This window comes from Pongo pygmaeus, chromosome 11 (genome assembly GCF_028885625.2).
Source record: "Pongo pygmaeus isolate AG05252 chromosome 11, NHGRI_mPonPyg2-v2.0_pri, whole genome shotgun sequence".
In the NCBI taxonomy this organism is placed as follows: domain Eukaryota; kingdom Metazoa; phylum Chordata; class Mammalia; order Primates; family Hominidae; genus Pongo; species Pongo pygmaeus.
In genome coordinates this window covers 29,531,038-29,554,026 of record NC_072384.2, presented here as the reverse complement: position 1 = coordinate 29,554,026, position 22,989 = coordinate 29,531,038, and the positions used below count along the sequence as shown (strand labels likewise).

The window sequence follows — 22,989 nt, the reverse complement described above, 5'->3', positions numbered from 1 at the left end:
TTCTGGTCTTAAAATAACTATAACAGTTTTATAAACCAAGTGATATTTTAATTTAATTATTTAAAAAATATATTTTTTGGTTTGCATTGACTTACTAAATAGATTTGCAGTTCAGAATAAATCATAAGTAAATATTCTAGCTTGAACTAGGACTTAAATAAAAAATTAAATTCATTTAAAGTTTTCATTCAAAGTCTAGTTTTGTGCTAATTTGGTAGCTTTTAGCCTCAAATAGCTATTGAGCACTGGTAGCATGGCTAGTGCTACATTTTGAAATAACAATATTTTAGATATGTTACATTAAATAAAATAGGTTATTAAAATAAATTACAACTGTTTATTTTCAGTTTTAATGTGACTGGTAGAAAATTTAAAACTATAATTGTGGCTTGCATTTTATTCTATTAGGCAGCACTGACTAGATCAATCTCCAGATCTAGAAATTTAGAAAGCCCTTTAGATTTTAAATCGTCTAAACTGATGACTACAAAACACCAATATTTAAAATCATTTTCTTTCTCTTAGCTAACCAGCAGCTTTTTGAGAATTTTTATTCAGCATTTCTAGAGAATGCTGAAGTCACTGAATCTCACCACTTGTGCCCCATCTGTATTTATACAAATGGAATAGTATGACAACTGATATGTAAAAGAATATATTTTATTATGTACATATTCTGTTATTCATAGTGTATTCAAAACCACTTATAAGGCAAAAGAACTGGTAGCTGAGATTGTCTACCATCATATACTCAATATTGACAGCTGAAAACAGTTTTCAGTAGTAGAAATATGTGCATTTTCTTGAGCATAACTAGTGGAATGTTGAAAAAATAGTACTCATTGAGGAATTATGCCCTGTATTTGAAAATATTTTAGTTATTCCATTATAGACCTGGGTGTGCTTTTGAGGTATTCTTGAAGTAATCAAGTCTTTGTTATGTTGGTTGATTGGTTGGATGGTTAATTAATTTGGTATCTTGGTGCCATATTTCATTAGCAGACACACTTGTACAAAGTACTTTATTTTTTTTTTCCTATGACCTAATCAGGTCATATTGTTTGTGCATCAAGAGTCATAATACCCATTTCATGAAAATCATTTCTATATAGTTAGAACATAACTGTAAAAAATATTGAAAATGAAGGACAAGGGCAAGAAAAAAATGAGCTCTTTAGGAATTAGAACAATTATTATTTTCCTACAGGTATCCTAAGAAAATGATGCACAGTTAAAAGAGACTAAGTACAACATTTAAAAATTTTTATCTTGTCCCTGATGTTTTCGTTTCTTTCCTCGATTGATTGTTATCATGGCGCCCTTTCCTTCTTTCTTTCTTTATTCCTTTCTTTCTTTCTTTTTCTTTTCTTTTCTTTCTTTCTTTCTTTCTTTCTTTCTTTCTTTCTTTCTTTCTTTCTTTCTTTCTTTCTTTCTTTCTTTCTTTTTCTCTCTCTCTCTCTTTCTTTCTTTCTCTTTTTGTTGAGACAAAGTCTCACTTTGTCACCCTGGCTGGAGCTCAGTGGCCCGATCTCGGCTTACTGCAACCTCTGCCACCTGGGTTCAAGTGATTCTCGTGTCTCAGCCTCCTGAGTAGCTGGGACTACATGCGCGTGCCATCACACCTGGCTAATTTTTTTGTAGTTTTAGTAGAGACTGTGTTTCACCATGCTGGCCAGGCTGGTCTCAAACTCCTGACCTCAGGTGATCTGCCTGCCTTGGCCTCCCAAAGTGCTGGGATTACAGGTGTAAGCCACTGTGCCCAACTATCATGGCTTATATTTTAAAAAGTAGTTATGTAGTTATATATAACAATTAAAACCGTCGCCTACATAGCTTAATATGAGTATCTGGAAAATTTTTTCCTCTACTCTCTCTCCAAAATAGAACAATCATTAATGATATAGTTTGGGATTTAATTGATATCCTTTGTTATACTGTATTTCCAATGCAGCCAAATGTGATTTTATTATTCAGCTGGCTGTCTTTTATTCAATGTCAGGATGAGTTAATCACTTTCTTTCTAATAGTTACCACATATCAGTGAGTTAATGTCATGAAGAATATATCCAGAAAGGAATAACATAGGCTGAAATAGAATATTGTAAGAAATATTCTCTATCTGCCTGTTTCACTTCAAGTATTACAATACTGAATGCAATTGCTAATTAAAAGTTTAGGGAGTCAAGATATGCCTAAGATCACCCAGATAATTGACCTAGATAATCCTAATAACACGTTAGGTGCCTTAACCAAGTCATTGAAAGAATTGTATTTCTTCTGTCCAGCTGTGTGTCAGCCACTAGTTGTTAAATATCTCCTGATACATTTCTTAATTCCTCAGTCTGTTTCCTAAACTGTTCAGTATGTATTTGTTACCTGGACTCTAAACTTTCTTTTTGTATGGACTAGGTGTGATATTTCAAACCCGTGCTTTTTACTCATATTTTGGGTTCTGACCATGATATAGCATTGGGAGGAGATTGTAAAACATCTGTTGAGAGTCACTGCCTTATCTGTAGTCTGAACTAAAAACGTCTCTCTTCAGATGACTCCAAGAGTTCATATATTTATAAATTGTATCTAATGATTTTTATGATTCAGAAAATTTGAGGAACGTCAGAGTACACTTTAAAAATGGAGGAAAGCTGCCAGGCGCGGTGGCTGACACCTGTAATCCCAGCACTTTGGGAGACCGAGGCGGGTGGATCACCCGAGGTCAGGAGTTCTAGACCAGGTTAATGTGGGCCACATGCCAGTCCAGCTGAATATGCATGAAGTGATTGAAATGGGGAAACTCTGCCTCTACAAACAAAACAAAACAAAACTAGCTGGGCGTGGTGGCGCTTGCCTGTAATCCCAGCTACTCAGGAGGCTAAGGCAGGAGAATCACTTGAACCTGGGAGGCAGAGCTGGCAGTGAGCCGAGATCATGCCATTGCACTCCAGCCTGGGCAACAAGAACAAAACTCCATCTCACAAAATAAATAAATAAATAAATATATAAATAAATAAATAAATAAAGGAGGAAAGGAAAATATGGAGTCATAGAATCAGTTTTCTAGTTTCAACATGGCTTTTGGAATCAAGCACAAGTGGGCACAGAAGTAAAGAAAACAGGCCTACATACTTCATGGTGTTGTTTTTTTTTTTAAGATTTTTTTCTTATTTTTGCTGTGAATCATATGTACTCTCTCCCCCTTGCCGGCAGTTACATGCTTGTGACATGCAGCCTTCCTAAGAGGGAAAAATGTTAATTACTGAACCTCAGATTCTGGTGCCTGCTCTGATTTATAGTTTATGGGTGATGTGTTTGGCATTTTCAAGGCTCAGTTGGTTTTTGTTGAGCTTCAGGACTGAAGACTTGGTCCCTTAAAGAAGAACATTCTGCTTTTAGTAATAACCAGGTTAATGTGGGCCCCATGCCAGTCCAGCTGAATATGCATGAAGTGATTGAAATTGAAAGTCAATTCCTTACATGTTTGAGTTTCATGCTATGAGGAACCTTACAAATAGAGGTCAGAGGGATTTTTATGTTGAAAATCAGTAGAGTGTTACCTTTGCTATGGGAGAAAACAACTTTCTTCAGATACTAATGTCAGCATTAGAGTAATTGCTCTGTGAAACTCTGTCTCTAGAGTTCCATTCTCTCTTGAACAACAAATCTTTATCATCACCTTAGTATTCAGGTCATTTTTCATAAGCAGCACATAAAGAACACATTAATCTTTATAGATGTCTGCCTATATTTTTATCTCAAGGTTAGTTATTGTCAAATATTGTCAACCCACAGGCTTTTCTTTTGCCAAGAGTTCTTTATTAACTCCTCCAATAACCTCCCATCTTTTAAAATAAAAACATTGATTTTCCCTTGAAGATGTTATCATTACCTTGAAACTGAGGCAAACAAAGTTAAGTCATGTGTTCAAGTTTTCAGTGTAAAGGCTGAACCAGACACACAATCCACACATATATTTTAATCCACAAACTCACTATTAAAGTTATAATGCAGACTTCGACTAATATGATGATGCAACATATTAATTAAAAACCTGAACAAGTAAATAATGTTCATGACCAATATAAATGGATGTTTTAAAAAAAATGACCCAAACAGATGTCATCAAGATGGCTTACTAGAAGCCTCTAGCGCTCACCTCCTCCACAAAGAAGAACCATAACAGCAAACCACACATTGAATAGGATGTTTAAGGGAGAACAATGAAATTCAGCAAGGAAGTGATGAAGACCCTCTGAGGCATGGAAGCTTGAGATGGTAGCATAGAGAGGGAAGCAAAGAAGCTGGCCAAGATTGGCTCAGAGCCAAGAGGTACTCCCCATTTCTGAGAATAGGTAAGTGGGGAATGCCCCAAAGCCCACATTTCAAGAACAGATACCTGCAATTCTAGCTATAGTAGAGCCCCTCAGGCCTCACAGGCCCTAAGTCCACCAGACGGAGTTGTCTGGAGTTCATAGGATTTTGTTATCCCAGAGAAAAAAAATTAACGCTAGATCACCTTCAATCCTTGGGACCCAGGTTATTGCAGCACAATGCCATTTTGAGAGCATGGTCACCATCAGAGTACACCCTTCCCTGAGGACCAATAGCCCCTGCATTTCCACATCCCTGGGGCCTGACATCCATCCCACATCCATTCAGAGGGTTGCAGTGTTGCACCACCAGCTGGACCCAATAGTTCAGCCATGACTGTTGTACTGAAGCACGTGCGGGACCCTCCATCCTAGAGTATAAACAGTCTAGCACAGTGAGGAAGCTTTCCCCAGGACAAAGAAAGCTGATGTGCATGTTCCCCAGGGCCTTCAAGCTGCCAGTTCAAGGCATAACACCACAACCAGCAATTACATTTACTCTAGCAGCAGAGATGCCATGAACTTGTGCATGTCCTTGAAGGGCCTTAAGGCTGGTCTGTCTGGTATCCCCACCTCTGAGCAAACTTGTGCCATGGCAAATAATCACAGAATGGCCACCAGGGCACTTAGAGACACTGCTGACATTGATTACCAAATAATTTTTATAGAGACTATATTACTGTGCCCACTCAGAACCAAAGCCAAAGTATTTTATCCAAGTAAAACTGTAGGACACACATAGAGAAAAAGATCTTTCCCTATAAAAGCTACTTCAAAAAACTGGAAGAAGAGATTGTTCCACCAGATGCACAGATATTAACATAGGAATACCAAAAAATATGATTTAGAAATTCAATAAAAAGATAGCTATAATAAAAAAGAACCAAACAGAAATATTAAAATTGAAAAATTAAATAAATACAATAAAAATAAGTGCTTCATCAATAGACTAAATTAAGTAGAAGAAAGAATTTCTGAACTTACAGACAGGTCTTTTGAGATAAATGAGTTAGCCAAAAGAGGGAAAAGAATAAAAATGAATGAAGCAGGACTACGGGACATATAAGAGGACATTAAGAAAACACATATTGGAATCATGGAAGTTCCACATTAAGCAGAGAAGAAGAAAAGCATAGAAAACCTGTTTAATGATGTAATAGATGAAAACTCTCAACTCTTGGAAGATGTGTGGCATGCAGATAACAAGCTCAAGTATTTCCATGTAGATTTAACCCAAAAATGTCCTCTCTGAAGTACAATAAATAACTATCACAAGATAAAGAGAGACTTCTAAATACAGCAAGAGGAAAGCATCAAGACACATATGAGGAAATCCCAATCAGAGAAATGGTAAATTTGTCAATGGAAATATACAGATCAGGAAATAATATGATAGTATAGTCAAAGTTCTGGGAAAAGCAGACAAATAACCTTCCAGCCAGAAATATAATACTCAGGCAAAGCTATCCTTTAGAAATTAAGGAGAAATAAAGTGTTTCCCAGGCAAGCAAAAACTGAGGGAATTCATCACCACTAGACTGGTCCTACGAGAATGCTTAAGAAAGTCTTACATTTGAAAGCACATGGGCAATCTCTACCATTATAAAAACATATAAAAATATGAACCTCACTGGTAGAACAGATAAATGAGAAATAAAACAATCAAATTGAATCAATATAGAAAATCAACAAACTGCAAAGATAAACAATAAGAGAGGAAGAAAGAAACAAAGAATTTGCAAAACACTAGAAAACAATGTAAAAAATGATAGGAGTAAGTTTTTCCCAGTCAATAACTGACTAGCATGTAAATGATTTAAATTCCCCAATAAAAAGATACAGATTGGCTGAATCGATTAAAAAGCAAGACTCAACTATATGCTGCCCACAAGAGACTCACTTCATTTGTAAGGACACATGTAGACTGAAAGTGAAGAGATGGAAAAAGATATTTCATACAAATGGAAATAAAAAGTGAGCAGGAAAGCTATATTTATATCAAGATACAGCTTTAAGTAACAAAAAAAAAAGAAAGAAGTTTAAGTAACAAAAAAAGTTTAAGTAACAAAAAAAAAGACTTTAAGTAACAAAAAAAAAAGAAGTAACTTTAAGTAACAAAAAAAAAAAGACTTTAAGTAACAAAAAAAAAAAAAAAGAAACAAAGAAGGTTATTGTGTAATAATAACAAGATCAATTAAGCAAGAGGATATAACAATGTTAAATATATATGTACCCAATACCATAGCATTCAGATTTACAAGGCAAATATTGTTAGAACTAAGGGGAGAGAGAGTCTCCAGTACAGTAAAAGCTGGGGACTTTAATGCCTGACTTTAAGCATGAAACATATCATCCAGACGGAGAATCAAGAAACATAGGTCTTAAACTGCACTTAACACCAAATAGACCTAAAAGACATTTATAAGTCATTGTATCCTTTAGCTGCAGAAAACACATTCTTCTCATTAGTACATAAAATATTATTTAGCATTAATTATACTTAGAGCCAAAAACAAGTCTCAATATATTTTCGAAAACTCAAAATTATATCAAGTAAGAGGAAGCAGAGCATAAAACTTTAGAAAATTTGCAGTCTGATGATGCAATAGAAAAGAAAAATCCATTTTCTGAAGAGAAATTCAAGCCAGCTGCAGAAATTTGCATAAGTAATGGGGAGCCAAATGTTAATCACCAAGACAATGGGAAAAATGTCTTTAGGCATGTCAGAGCCCTTCACAGCAGCCCCTCCTGTCATAGGCCTGGAGGCTTAGGAGGAAATAATGGTTTCATGCGCCAGGCCCAGGGCCCCCCTGCTGTGTGCAGCCTTGGGACTTGGTGCCCTACTTTCCAGCTGCTCCTGCCATGCTAAAAGGGGCCACGGCACAGCTCAGGCCATTGCTTCAGGTGCAAGCACCCAGTCTTGGCAGTTTGCACATGATGTCAGTCCTGCAGGTGTTCATAAGATAAGAATTGAGGTTTGGGAACCTCTGCCTAGATTTCAGAGGATGTATGGGAACACCTGGATGTCCAGCAGAAGTCTACTGCAGGGGTGCAGTCCTCATGGAGAACCTCTACTAGGGCAATGCAGAAGGAAAATGTGCGGTTGGAGCCCTACACAGAGTCCCCACTAGAGCATTGCCCAGTGGAGCTGTGAGAAGAGGGCCACTGTCCTCCAGACCCCAGAATGTTACATCCACTGACAGCTTGCACCGTGCACCCGGAAAAGCTGCAGGCACGCAACACCAGCCCATGAAAGCATCTGACTGGGGGCTCTACTCTACAAAGCCACAGTGGGTGGAGCTGCCCAAGGTTGTGGGAGCCCACCTCTTGCATCAGCATGCCCTGGATGTGGGCCATAGAGTCAAAACAGATCATTTTGGAACTTTAAGGTTTAATGAATGCCCTCTTGGATTTTGGACTGCATGGGGCCTGGAGCCCCTTTGTTCTGGCCAGTTTCTCCCATTTGGAATAGTTGTATTTACCCGGCGCCTATACCCCCATTGTATCTAGGAAGTAACTAATTTGCTTTTGATTTTACAGGCTTATAGGCAGAAGGGACTTGCCTTGTCTCAGATGAGACTTTGGACTGTGGAATTTTGAGTTAATGCTGGAATGAGTTAAGACTTTGGAGGACTGTTGGAAGGGCATGATTGTGTTTTAAAATGTGAGGACATGAGATTTGGGGGGGTGCATGGGTGGAATGATATGATTTGGCTGTGTCCCCCACCCAAATCTTGTCTTGAATTGTAGTTCCCATAATCCCTACATGTCATAGGAGGGACCTGATGGGAGGTAATTGAATCATGGGAGCAATTACCTTCATGCCGTTCTCATGATAGTGAGTTCTCAGGAGATCTGATGGTTTTATAGATGGTTCCCCCCTTTGCTCAGCACTCTTCTCTCTTTCTGACTTGTGAAGGACATGTTTGCTTCCCTTTCCACCATGTTTGTAAGTTTCCTGAGGCCTTCTCAGCCATTTGGAACTGTGAGTCAATTAAACCTCTTTTCTTTGTAAATTACCAAGTCTCAGATATTTCTTCATAGAAGTGTGAGAATGAACAGTATGGAATCAATGTAAGTGTCCATCACCAGCTGAATGAATTAAAAAATTGTGGTGTAAATACACAAGGGAATAATATGCAGCCATTAAAAAATAATAAAATTCTGTTATTTGCATCAACATGGATAAAGCTGGAAGACATTATATTAAGTGAAATAAGTTAGGCACAAAAAGATAAATACCATGTGTATCACTTGTATGTGGGAACAAAAACATTTAGCTCACAGAAGTAAAGAGAAGAACTGTGGTTATTAGAGGCTTGAAAAGGTAGGAGTAAGAGAAGATAGAAAGAGGTTTAGTAAAGGATATAAAATTATAGCTAGAAAAAAGAAGGAGTCCTAGAATTCTATACCACCTTGGGCAACTATAGTTAACAATAATTTAATATATATTTTCAAAAATCCTAAAGAGAGGATTTTGAATGGTCACAACACAAAGAAATAATAAATGTTTTAGGTGATGAGTATGCTAATTACACAGATTTAATCATTACATATTATATACATGTATAAAAATATCACATTGTATTCCAAAAATATGTACAATCTTATATGTCAATCAAAAATTTTAAAATTTTCTAAATGACAAGAATATTTTAAAGATTTCTAAGTAAAAAGTTTTAAAACATTTTTAAATAAAATTTTTATTCAACAATATTTAATATGCTTCTCAGTTTAACTAGAACTTAATAAGAATAGGATGTGTTTAAGTAGTCAATATTTAGAGTGTGTATATGTCACCAAAATATGAAAATGTATTAATATTCTTTGTGATTAAATGTGTTTTAAAGGTGCAATATAATCCTTGTAAGGAAAAGACAAACAAATAAATAAGTCCACAATAGACCAGTAAAAGACAAATTATGTATAGAATGTAAGTATAACATTCAAATAAAGAAAAATGACAAATTACAGAACAAATTGCATTGAGCAACTTTCTGGTTACTAGGGGAATAAAAAACAAAACTGGATGTATACCTCACACCGCAAATAAAAAATAATTATTGCTTTATTGAAGAGATCATAAATTTTTAAAGTACTAGAAGAAAAAACTGTGTGAGAACTTACAATGTTAAGCTAGTTAAGCTATTTTTGGCGTGCTACTTAAGTATGAGACCACAAAGGAAATAACTTTTAGAATAAACATATAAAGATTTAAAAATTATCTATGGAAAACACACAAAATGAAAACACAGATGCTAAATAGGGTAAAATGTTTATTGCATACATAAAAACAAAGTTATAATCTGTCATATAAAAAGAGCTTTTAGAGATCAATAAGAAAAAGATGAATGAATTCCCAACATCAAACAGGAAAAAGACACTGATATATAAGTTATGAATGAAGAAATACAAGTGATTACAGCTTACGACAGGATATTCAAGCTCAATCATAATCAAACTACAAGTCTAAATGATTTGTTGTTGTTGTTGCTGTCATTGTCATTGTTTATCCTTGAAACAATTTAAATTACCTCAATGGTAACGTGATTTTATTGTGACATTGAACAAAGAGAGAGATGCTTGTGTAGCATGTAGGACTATAAATTGTTTTTAGCCTTAGTAAAAAATGACTGGTAAGAGGAATCAAAATGTAAAATGTGCATATCTTCTGATCTACACATTTTACCTTTGAGAATATATCCTAAGCATATGCAAAATATGTAATAAAAATAATCTTAGAGTTTTTTTGGTATATGGAAAATATGAACAATCTAAATAGCTATTAATAGGTAAATACTTATATTATCATACTTTCTTGAAATTTATATTTATTACCATTTTTCTAATATTTAAAAAATCATTTAACACAGGTATGTTAATTATGTATGAGGGTATAGTGTTATGCAAAGTTACAAATACAAAATCAATACAACTCATTTTAAGGATTTTCTATCTCTGCTTGGTAGTAAAACTTTTATGGAATAAGTTAACAAGTTGCAATTGAAATAGACTTGAGCTTTTCTGGTTGTAATCTCTTGGGCTTAGCCTCAGGTAATAACCAAAAAATTTCCATATATTTTTGTCCTTTAATCCTCATAATAAAACATTTGGATATACATTATTTTCTCTATTCCCTTGATGAGTAAATTGTGTTTTTTTCCCCTTTCTTTCTTTTCCTTCCTTCCTGCCTGCCTGCCTGCCTGCCTTCCTTCCTTTCCTTTCCTTCCTTACTTTCTTCCTTTCTCTCTCTCTCTCTCTTTCTCTTTCTCCCTCTTTCTCTCTTTCTTTCTTTCCTTTCTTCTTTCTTTCTTTCTTTCTTTCTTTCTTTCTTTCTTTCTTTCTTTCTTTCTTTCTTTCTTTCTTTCTGTCTTTCTTTCTGTCTTTCTTTCTTTCTCTTACTTTCTTTTTCTTTTTTCTTGTAACCTGCTAAGGAAAACACAAGCTAAGATTTGATCATATTGAAATGAAGACAATCTTTTCTCCAAAGCTGCTTGGAAATGAAATGACCACTTTTCTAAGTCATGGTTTATTCAGTTAACAAGTACTTGTAATTTCCTGTGTGTTGAAACAATAATTTTCAACCTTACCATTCTAGTTCCAGCACTAAATGGAAGCTAGGTTGGGAGTTTGGCTCTCTTTCCTATTGCAATATATTTATTTCTGCATGGATATGCTGGAGAGAAAACTAGTTTATAGCTAGTGAGACAATGTTTAAACTTATTTTGCTATAAATAAAATCGCTTGTACTGTTGTCAGTAATTGATTTTAAATACCATTCAGGTTATCAAACCAGATATTTTCAAACGATGGTAAGTAGAAAATAGTTTAATGCCAACTGATGTGGAAGTTGCTTATTTGCATTAATTAACGAGGAGAGGTCTGATCTATGAAAATATTATATTACAAACAGTGGCATTGTCAATGAGGCTGTTAGTTTACTCAAGAGTGTAGTATGGTGAAAATTACGTGTTAAATATCAATTATTGAAAAATAGAGCATCTTTGAAAAGGAATTATGCACTATAGAAAACATCTCAGGAACTCTAAGAGCAATTTAAAGAAGGTTTTTCTATAATATAATTAGCTTATTTATATAACAGGGAATATATCAGGAAATGATTTATTCTGCTCTCTCAGAGATCTCCTTTGGGATAATAAAGTATAATCTTCTGGTATTAGCTGCTATTAATACATAGGCCAGTTGAATTATATCCTAGGCAGAATAGCCCTACATGCAATTAAAAAATGTTGCCCAGGTGATTTTTGGTATACTTTTAATATTTGAGACATCAGTCATCCATTGTCTAAAGTAAAATAAATATATCAAATAAAAACATGTGTACTTCATTCATCTCATTAGGTTGTCAGCATTTACAGGCAGAAAGTATTTCTGAAAGTATTGTATTTCAGTTTAGAGGGAATACACTATAAATTATAAAATTGCTGACACAGTATCTGATTCTTTTCCACTGTGACGCCTACTAGACCCAAATAAACCAAAGAAAAATATACATTTTACTTTATTATACATCTTGTGTGGGCACGGCATCATGCTACCTGTAACAGAATGACCAAATTGGTTTTGTGACAGTCTTGTTTTGCTTTTTAATTATCGTTTATTTTTATGTTTTGTAGATTTTGTCATAAATATAGCCTAATTAAAACAACACCTATAAACTGTGACATACCTAGACTATGCAATATTATTTATTGAAAAAGAGATGAACTATCAAGGCATGAAAACACATGGATGAAATGTATGTGCATATGACTAAGTGAAAAAAGCCAATTTGAAAAGTCTGCATACTGGATGATTCCAACTATATGGCATTCTGGGAAATGCAAAATTGTGGAGACAGTAAAAAATTTAGCATTTGCTAGGGATTAAGATGGAAGAAGGGATGAACTCGTGGAACACACAGAATTTTGGGGGGCAATGAAACTATGCCACGTGATACCGTAATCACGAAGACAAATCATTACATACTCATCATAACTCATGGAATATACAACATCAAGAGTAAACCCTAGTGTAAATTATGGACTTTGGGTGACAATGGCGTGTTGATATACGTTTATTGATTGTAACATGCGTACCACTCTGGTAGGGGATATTGATAGTGGAGAGGCTGTGCGTGTGTGGCGGCAGAGGTACATGAGTACTCTCTGTAACTTCCACTCTATTTCGCTGTGAACCTAAAAGTGCTCTAAATATGTCTATTTTTAAAACATAAAATAAAAATAAAAAACCTAAATTTTATATTCTTAATCATCATACTTTTAGTCTCACCACCTTAAGTATTTTACTGTTTGCCACTTACCAAAATGGTGATGCAATTGAAGAATGCTACGTGATTCCTCTATGTTGTATCATAGTAAAGTCGTGCTTGCATTTTTTTCTTTCTTATTGTAGTAGAAAAGACATGGATTTTAGAATCTATAAGATCTTAGTCCCAAATCTAGTTATACTATCTGTGTATAAACTTATTTTGGTATAAATAAAAAATCGCTTGTACTACTGTCAGTAATTGATTTTAAATGCCATTCAGGTTATCAAACCTGAAGGATAGATAATATCCTTTTAAGGATATAGTGAACATTAAGTAAGAAATATTTTGAAGTAGTTTAAAATACTGATAAATATTAAGTATACTTTTAATACTCATATATATTTTCCCTTTCAATCAATACTTGTTTTTCGATGTTCACAAAGCTTTTGCTAAAAGGGCAATATTTTAAAAATATTTCTGTAGAGCTGTAGTTTATCATTGTATAAATCATATTACAACACTGGAGTCTCCTAGCTCATAGCTAGGAGCTAGTTAGTTCTTAACTGTGTGAAGAAGATAAATCTTTTCAAACGACAAAGTCACGACTCACTCATCTTAAAAGGTATCTCATTATCCTAGAACAAACTTGGCATCATTGTATTACTGACTTCCAAGAGAAACAAATCCCATTTTGCCTATATTTTCTTTCCTCTTACCGGCATTCTTTTATAAATGCTGTTGACACAGTAGCTTGTTTTCTCACAGTTCAGTTTTCCTAACTTTGATTCCATGGCAAATCCATAATCCTATTTTAAATATTCTCCAGGCCATGAAAATGAATGCTGTTTATATCAATTCGGCTGTTCAACTGCAGTGCAGAAAAAGCTTTTGTATCCAGAGATACAAGCCTCTGGTTCAAGCATAAATTACTGGGGTACACTGCTCTTTTTTCTTTTAAGCGTAACTCTCCTTGACATGAATCCCCATAGGTGTCTTAGGTAATAACTGATATTCCAAGAAAAAAAATTGTGAAAAACAGTTAAAGGAAAAGACAATTTACATTTTTAATCTGATATATCAGATCATGTTTCCAAAATGAAATCTCTCTTAACTCTGGTAATCAATTAATTCATACACATTTCCATCAATAGATCTTTGAATAGCGGTTTAATTGGTCTTTTGGAAATGAATCTTTTGCAAAGCTAGAGTCATGCTTCATGTACTAGCTCCCTGAAAGGTAGTGTGCAGAGAAATTAAATCACAAAGTGGATTGTAATCAGGCAGATCTCGGTTCAGATTGTGACTGTTTCCTACTTAAACTTTCAGTTTTAAACTTGAACTTGGCAGAGCTTATTTTATGAATTATGAATAATATTTACTTCTTGAGGTTGATTTAAATATTAAGTAATATAATATATGTAAAGCACTATGCAGAATCTGGTATGTAGTGAAAGCTAAATTCAAGTTATTATTATATGCAGGACTATCTTAAGTTTGACACACTAGCTGTATTTTTCTAAGCTATATAAATCACTTCGACTAAGTCAACTATTATATTTTCTATGATGTGCTCATAAAACCAAAAAGATTAATCATTTCTTGGAAAGTTTATGAACTTATAATATGCAGTCCTAATTGAACCATGACCTACAACAGAGTATTCCATACCAACGTAATATTTCTTGGCCTTGTTGCACCGAATGGAACATAAGCTCCATGGGGACAGAGGTTACATTTATTTTGGTCTTTGTATTTTGCAAGTTACCTCATTTATGAACTTGCACATAATTAGTATTCAATAGTTACATAATTAGTATTCAATAGTCATTTATAAACTGACAACATGTAAAAGTAAATACAAGTTATCAACTGACACTCTTATTTATCTTATTTTAAAAAAACTTTATTATGATAATCTTTTTAAAAATAGTAGTTATTGTGGTGCCTGTATCAAAGATATTGACAGAAATTTGTTAAATAAATGAATGTAGTTAATTTTCACTTACAGAGCGTGAATGCCAGAATTTGGATAACTTCTGTACTTTCCTTGTGTTCAAATTCTGGCAGGACTAAAATATGTCTGTTTTTCCTTTCTTCCAATAATATCTCATGCCATGTTTACATAATTAATACAGTAGATTATTATCCATAAATTACATATATGCAAATTCAACTACATGCTACAGTTAACTTGTGCCCCACAAATCTACTCCTGGATCTTTCACAGTCATTCACAGACATATGCAGAATAGCAGAACAATTGAGTTGCTTGTTGTCTACTTTCCCAACTAAGGTTGAACAAGATGACACTGTGCCTTCCTGTTTCAGCTCTTTTACTGTAAACAATTATCGTTTTGAGGGTCTACTTAGTGACATGTTTTTCACATTTTTGTGCTTTCTGTTGGTCATGTTCCTGTTTAAAATCACTCCCCACCACTCACTTCTGCCCCCAAGGATAGTGATGAAGAGTTGTGCTGTCTTCCTTAGTGCAAGAACGCTGTGATGTGCCTCATGGAGCAAACACATGTGTTAGATAAGCCTCATTCAAGCACGAGTTATAGTGTTGTTGGCCATGAGTTCAATGTTAATGAATCATTTAAAATAAGGTGTCTTTAAACAGAAACAAATATGAAATAGGTTATAAGTTAAAGGGTTCACGAAAATGTTGTGACCAGAGGCTCACAGGAACCTGATCCTGTATTTCTCCTAGGAGCAATGATTCAGTAGTTGCTAATTCAGTGTTTATGCTGAGACTACAGGTAAAAACCACTGCAAACAATGGAAACTGTCTATACCACTTGTAGTAGTCAACTCTTAGTAATCAACCTCTTCTTAGGGTTCACAGTATAATATAGAGATAATGGATACCAGATTGGATTACATGATCTTTTGATGTTTTCTGATTCTCCTAATACTTTTCTTGATGGGATTGAATGACTGGATATCTTAAGGCCAGCTTCCAGAAATAAGCTTTGATCAAGTTTTGATATAGTGTATCTGAATTCTATCCACTCCCACTGCCTTTTCCATAACTATTCACACTCTAATAAGCAGTGGAACATCATTTGCAGAGATGGGATGAATAGGTAATTTTTGGATATGAAATGTGCTTGTCCACAGAGGTCTCTCAGATGCTCAGTTTGACTTTCACTATGCAGCAGCCAATCATTACAGGAAAAACTGTTACTCTTCCTAATCTTAAGTAACTTTGATTTTACCCTCTCATCATGAAATAAGACCTACTTAGCCATATGGAAGGGGAGTTTAAGATAAAGGAAAATGAGGAATGTTAGAAAAGAGTAGAAATGCTATCCAAGGAAGGAGAGAGAAAGATATGCAGATTAACACAGAGTGAATTTAGACCAGAATGCCTTCATACAGACGTTCAGTAAAGCTAAATCTAATTCTCACTGAAAATCCCCCCCTCCCTTTAAAATATCTCCAAGAAAGAGAGAAAGAGAGATAGAAACTTCTTCCAACCTTGTTCAAGATTTTGCCCTCCCCCATACTCTTTATTCTGTTGTGGGCAAGGAATGTGATTTTTCTTATTGAAAGTTAAAAAACAAGAAATATTTGAGATCTGCTAGGAACACACACACACATGCATAAAAAGATAGTGAATTTGGAGGAAAGTGTTCTAAACTCAGAGTAAAGGGCTAGGTTCTAATTATCTGAAGATGGCAAATTGCTGGCTTTGTAGGATGGATGGATGGATAGATAGATAGATAGATAGATAGATAGATAGATAGATAGATAGATATGGATGAGGCCCAACCCTGTAATATGTTACTTCATTCTGCTGTGGGTTTGCAGACAAGTCTAGTTTAACTTCTTTATTGTAGTCTTCACCTCAACACACTTACTGCAAGAGACAATATTATTATCAGCCTAAGAACTACAGAACAGAAGGTGGATTTATATATCCCCTTCTCCAGTCACACCATTTGGAAGACATATAAGTCCTCTGGATTTACAATTAGAGAACGACCAGCAACCTCTATAAAAAATAGTACAGAAAGCGACCAAGATTCAATAATTATACCCAGTTAGGTTTCAGTGCCTGCTTTGCCTAAAATGATAATGCCCAGCAAGTTTTTCTCTTAAGACAGATGTGTGCCTAAAAGCCAGGTGCAGTGTGGTAGGTGATTCAAAGATAGGATGAATACCCTCTTTCCCCCCATGACATCATGACATATTTGTCTTCTTTGAATACCAAGCACTCACTTGGCAGTTTCCTTTGGCAGCAGAGCTTTCTGAGAGAGAGAGAGAGAGAAAAGTATTGACAGAAGTGGTCACATTTCTCATCTTTTTGTCAGCTCTGGTAGTAGATTCAAGATTTAAATTTGTAGTAAAGTATGGAACTTTATAGAACACAATGTAAATGTCAAAGTAGATACCAGGAAAAATTATTTTTGCTTCTACAGCCCTATCACAAAGGCAATCTCAGATTTAATAGTTATTCCAAAAGGAATGGGAGCATAAAGCTTCATTGTAAAACACAATACTCTAACAAATGGTGGAAGGCTTGCAATTTCGTTGCAAAGAGAGAACATAGTACTTCTTTGCCAAATACGTGGCCAATCATATTTAATTGAAACTATTATTCCAGTGAGAAGAAATAACAATTTGACTTCTAAGGAGTTTTAATTGACAGTATTATAATATTTGTGCAATGTACATCCACTACAAGAATAAAAGAAGCTTTTACAATTGCATACTGAAAAATGAAAGTATCAATAAAATTTCTGTAAATCCTGGAAATAATAATATCACAATATAGCTAGCCGAAGAACAATTTTCTTCACTAGATTCACATAGCTTAGAGAAAAATAATTTTCACAGAAATATACTCACCATCTCTTTCCCTAACCCATCTTTTGTAATTTTCCTAATTTCCTCTGTATTCAACTATTTCATCATCTCATTATTAAGTAGCAAAACACAGAGGCATTTTTGCATTATGCACTACTGTCTTTTGTTTGAAATTTAATGGGTCATGAGTTCTACAGTCCTTGGGAAGACAGTCTTTAAAAAAAAAAAACAGGGATTTTTAGATATTACAGACTTGCAGCCATCTGCTTAATATGTCATTTTCAACCATTACTATGAAGGTGTGGAGAGTGTTATCTCACTTCGACTTCACCAACAAACACTTCAACATGCATTAGTTTTTTCCTATCAGAGCCATCACTCAAGAAATACCAGTTGAATGCATATAAACATGGCACTGTGCTAGGTAATGTGGAGGATGCAAAGGTAATAGACACTGTATCTGACAACATTCTAGTAGGAAAAGGAGACTTACGCAAAATGTTTATATAGTTTCACTACAGAGTGAGATGTGTCCTAAGAGTCATTCAGGAAACTGTGTGAGATGGATTTCAATAGAATAAATCAATATGAGCTCCATACAGGGGCTTTATTATAAGGGGGTAGAATTTTCACCTCAGTTAAGGTAGAATGTCCTTGGGGCAAAAGCAAAAAAGGTTCAGGACAAACCGGGAGAATCCATCTAATTTGAAGTATAGACGATGTAAAGGGAGGCAGTGGGTGATAAGTTTAGAAAAACATGTAAAAGCCAAAATAACAAAATTATTTAAAATCAGATGAGGCAATTTGAACTTTATTTTACAGGCAATAGGGCATTAGTGAAAATTTTGAACAAGAAAGTAATATAATCACAATTATACTCAGGATAGAGTGGATTAAATAAGCAATGGAATTGATATTAGAAAGAAAAATTAGGCATAAGGCACAAAGAGTTTCTGAGCTAGAATATTTTATATTTTCATTTCTGCCTAACACCAATTCTTGGATTACCTGGATTTTACTAAGAATATATATATATATATATATATATATATATATACACGTTAAGATAAAACTATGATCGATAATGTTTCTTTTTTAATTTCAGATTTTTCATTATTCGTATACTGCTTCATATGTGATTTACAACATACACACTAGGTAAGTTCTTTGATTTTCTGGTTTTCATGAGCAATTGTGTTACTAAATTGTTGGTGTAGATATCAGTTTGTTCATGTAAAAATATTCACATTTTTTCAAGGGAAGTTTGGGAGTTAAATCCTCCAGAAGTAGAGGACTCCGTCTTGCAGTACGCGGCCTGGGGTGTCCAAGGGCAGCAGCTGGTAAGCGCAGGCATTGATATGCACTGAACACTGCCAATCATGGTGTTATGGAAGATGTTAACTGAAACTTTGGAAAAACCATAGGAAAACCTGTCCTACAAAACTTTATGTTTTCCTAAGTCCTTCATATCTTTTATCTAATATTCCAACTTAAGAATACATTAAATGATACTAGTATTATTTTATCAGTTAATAGAGATAAAAGTTTATTAAGTAATATGTGATTAAACTGCTGGTTTATAATGAGACCTAGAAGAGATCCAAGGTTACTAGGACCTTGTACTGCATAATTTCCATTACATAATATTGTCAGTTTTCATGAAAAGTTCAAAATAAAGATTATTTTTTCTTAAAGCATTGTTCAGGGTAAAAATTTAGACAGAATTATTTAATATTCTCTTAAGAGAGGATTTTTACTTTTATTTTTATTTTGAAATTATTACAAACTCAAAAAGATAATTATTGATGTATAAAGCAGTTTGAGCAATTATATATATATATGTGTGTGTGTTTATTTTAGGCAAAGTCTTGCTCTGTCATCCAGGCTGGAGTGAGATCTCAGCTCACTGCAACTTCTGCCTCCCAGGTTTAAGCAATTCTTGTGCCTCAGCCTCCCGAGTACCTGGGATTACAGGCACATGCTACCAGGCCTGGCTAACTTTTATATTTTTAGTAGAGACGGGGTTTTACCATGTTGGCCAGGCTGATCTCAAACTCCTGACCTCAAACGATCCACCCACCTAGGCCTCCCAAAGTGATGGGATTACACACATCAGCCAGTGAGCCCAGCCTGCAATATTATATTCTTGTACCTATCTCATGGTGACCATGTAAAGCCTTTCTCAAGGGAATACTGCTCAGGGAGTAGTATTGCTTACTGTCCTGTGCATGCTCAGATGTACTGAGCATCACCAAACTGATTTCTAGGTTATTTGTTAAGCGTGTTCACACCTACCAGCAACAATGAGAGCGTTCTCTTTGTTCCATATCCTTGCCAACACCTATTTTTCCAGACTTTTAAGTAATTACCCAAATGATGACACAAAATGGTATTTCGTTATAGTTTTATTAACATTTAGTATTTCCTTGAATTCTAATAAGCTAGAGCAACTTTTCATATGGTTACTGGCAATTTGTATTTTTTCATATGTGAAATATCTATTCATATATTTGTCCATTCACATTTTTTATTCTTTTTTTTAGTTAAAAGGAACCCCTTATATGTTCTGGATATTAATACATTGTTTGGTCTATCTTCATCCAGTTTTTGGATTTACTTCTCACTCTCTTAATGGATCCATTTCTACAAACATATTTTTTTATAAATGTAGTCTGATTTATCAAATACATGATTTGTACTTTGTGTTATTGATGAAATCTTTACAATGAAATCATACTTCTCTAGAATTTTTCAAGTGGGCCTTCCATGTATAGGTTCTTGATCCATCCATCTGAAGTTGCTTTTTTTGGTATGGTATTAAGTCCCTATCCATTTTTATATATGTTTCATATGGCCAACAATTGTCCTGAAACCTTTTGTTGACTTCATTCTTTATTCATCTGCAGTGTTATAGTGTTATGCTCTACACATCCATGAGTCTTCCTCCGGCTCTTTTTTTTTTCCAGGTGGTTTTTCTATTAATGTGCTAAGACAACAGTGTCTTATTTAAAATAACCTTTACTATCTGACAAGGCAGTTTCATATGCTGACTTTGACTCTTCTTGACTTTTTAGCCTTTCATATGAATGTCACAATTGTCTTTCATGTTACATGCCCATTTTCAGAATTTTGGATTTATTATTTGAATCTATATGTCTATTTTGGGAAATTAACATCTTAGTGATATTGGATCTTCATATCTACAAACATTTAATATATGTATTTAGTTATTTAAGACTCAATATCTCAGTCAAATTTTACAATTTTATATCTAAAAATTTACACTTTATCATTTTGGTGACTCTTTTAAGTGCTTGCATTTCTTATATTAAAAATGTTTGCTACTGGTAAATAGAAAGGTACTCAAATTATGTATTTATTTAATATATATCAACCTTGCTACACACAATTATAAATTCCAAATAATCCTATGTAGACTATTATGCTTTTTGTTAATAATGACATTTTTCTTTTCCATTTCAATTTTTATAATTTCTATGTCATTAAAATCCTTCTGCACTAGTTAACCTATGAATGTAACTAGGTATGGTAGGGTTTTTTGTTTTTTGTTTTTGCTGGAATACTAAAAAATCGATTCTATTATGGTTACTGGGTTAAGTTTTACAATTTTTTTTAGTTAGTTTTAGTTAGAGACTGCAATTGATGAGACATGCTTTATGGCTTGGGATTTTTTCAAAATGCCTTTTATGTGATGGATAATTTTATATATTTTCTATATGACAGGTACAATGTTCTATATGTGCCTACTGGATCAATCTTAATAATTATGTTTCTAAGAGTTATATTTTCTTACTAATGACAGTGGATACGTGATTTTTTTCTTTAGTTGTCAATTTTGCATTATATAATTTGAACTATGTTGTAAAGAATGAGGAAGTTATAAAATGATAAATACATCTTTCTATTGAATTCAAATTTTTTATACCTTAATCAATATATTTACCTTATTTACCTTTAATAATTCTGATCTGCCAACCCTCATTCTATCCTTTAACTAGTTCCTTTAACGTAGTTTAGAATCCACCAGTTTGTTTTAAAATTTGAATTGCTGTTTTAACAATAGCTGGTTGGGCTGAGTTAAGTTTTTAATTTCCTGCAAGCCTCAATTTCCTCATCTATAAATAGAAATATGTACACCATCATATCATTGTGATAATTATTTTGGAAAATGTGACTGTTTTTCATAATAAGGTGCACATTACTATTATTTATATCCTATTTTATAAATCTGAATGTATATTTCTTAAGCTTATTAGTGAAATAGGGTAATTATAATAGATATTTCATATCATGAGAAGGCTACAGAATAATACACTGTTGCTAAATAAGGTTTCCTTTCATTGGAAAATAATCTGGACCCTCAAATATTCAAAGAAGTCCTACAAACAACCCTGCATTCACTGTCCTTTCCACACTAAATGGTTGAATAATTGGGTAAATCATTATGATGAAAACAGGTTAGTGATTTAAAATGAAAAATGTATGCAATTGTCCAGATACCACAGATTATAGACATTATGTTTCCTTTTATCTTGTAGATATTTAGATAAATTAACAAACAATGCATTTAATCTACCGTCACAGAACTCTCTGTAATCTATCCCACTGTGATATTTCTGAAAAGTGGCAGCAAAATTTGCGTAGAATATGGTAAATATGAATGTGCAGGGTTTGGTCTAGATAAGGCATGTAATCAATGAAACATTCGTGGACAATGGTGAGTGGACACCAAGAAGTGGCAGGCACTCTCATCCTTCCTGTTTCACTCTGATGTTGTGAACAATAGAGCTGGTCCATTGGGCCAGAAGCAACTTTGGAACAAACAAAATTCCAGAACACAGAAACCCAAGACAACTTCACCTTTTGTACAAAATACTGCCCAGTATTTTAGAAAAAAATGGACAGTATTTTGGAAAATCTTTTACACTTTGGTTGGTTTTAAATGACCCTCTTATTCTTCATACTTGAGGGAAACCAACACCTATGACAAAATAATAGCACTTTGATACACTCAAGTATGCATTTTCTTTATTTGTTATTGATTCCTTATTTTTTAATATATTTAAGACAATTATGAAAATACTAAAAATGTATAAAAATTATAGGTTCCCTGTTTGAAGCCATATTGCAGGTGATTACATTCTGGTTCTACTGCTTACTAGCTGTTGATCTTGAGAACATTATTTAATCTTGATATGCCTTACTGTTTCCATCTTTAAAATGGTAGTGCTTTATCAATAGTGCTATTCTGGTGTTTAATGTATGAAATACAGTTCTAAAGCACTTTGAATAGTATCTGGCCTATAATAAGTATTTTGTAGGGGTTCACTTTTACTATTATTAAAAAATCTGTTTTCATATGAATTTAAACACCTTAGGGAATTTTAGGGTGACTAGTTTTGTGGAGAAGTAAGCTTAAGTTTTCTGTAATGTCATTTTTCAAACTCCTTTGGGGAATTCTTAAGAGAAATTTCATATTTATCAAGTTTATCTTTTGAGTGCATGCAAACATAAATT

General features: G+C 34.0%; 1 protein-coding gene across 2 annotated transcripts in view; it reads left to right on the top strand.

Annotated features, from left to right (window-relative positions):
* The window catches only part of DPP10 (dipeptidyl peptidase like 10), a 704,745-nt gene that overhangs the window by 518,239 nt on the left and 163,517 nt on the right, over positions 1-22,989 (top strand). For both annotated transcript variants that reach the window (XM_054478149.2, XM_054478150.2), the window contains 2 exons: positions 18,557-18,609; positions 18,710-18,791. In XM_054478149.2, the coding sequence (XP_054334124.1) occupies positions 18,557-18,609; positions 18,710-18,791 (135 nt within the window). The remainder of the gene's footprint in view (positions 1-18,556; positions 18,610-18,709; positions 18,792-22,989) is intronic.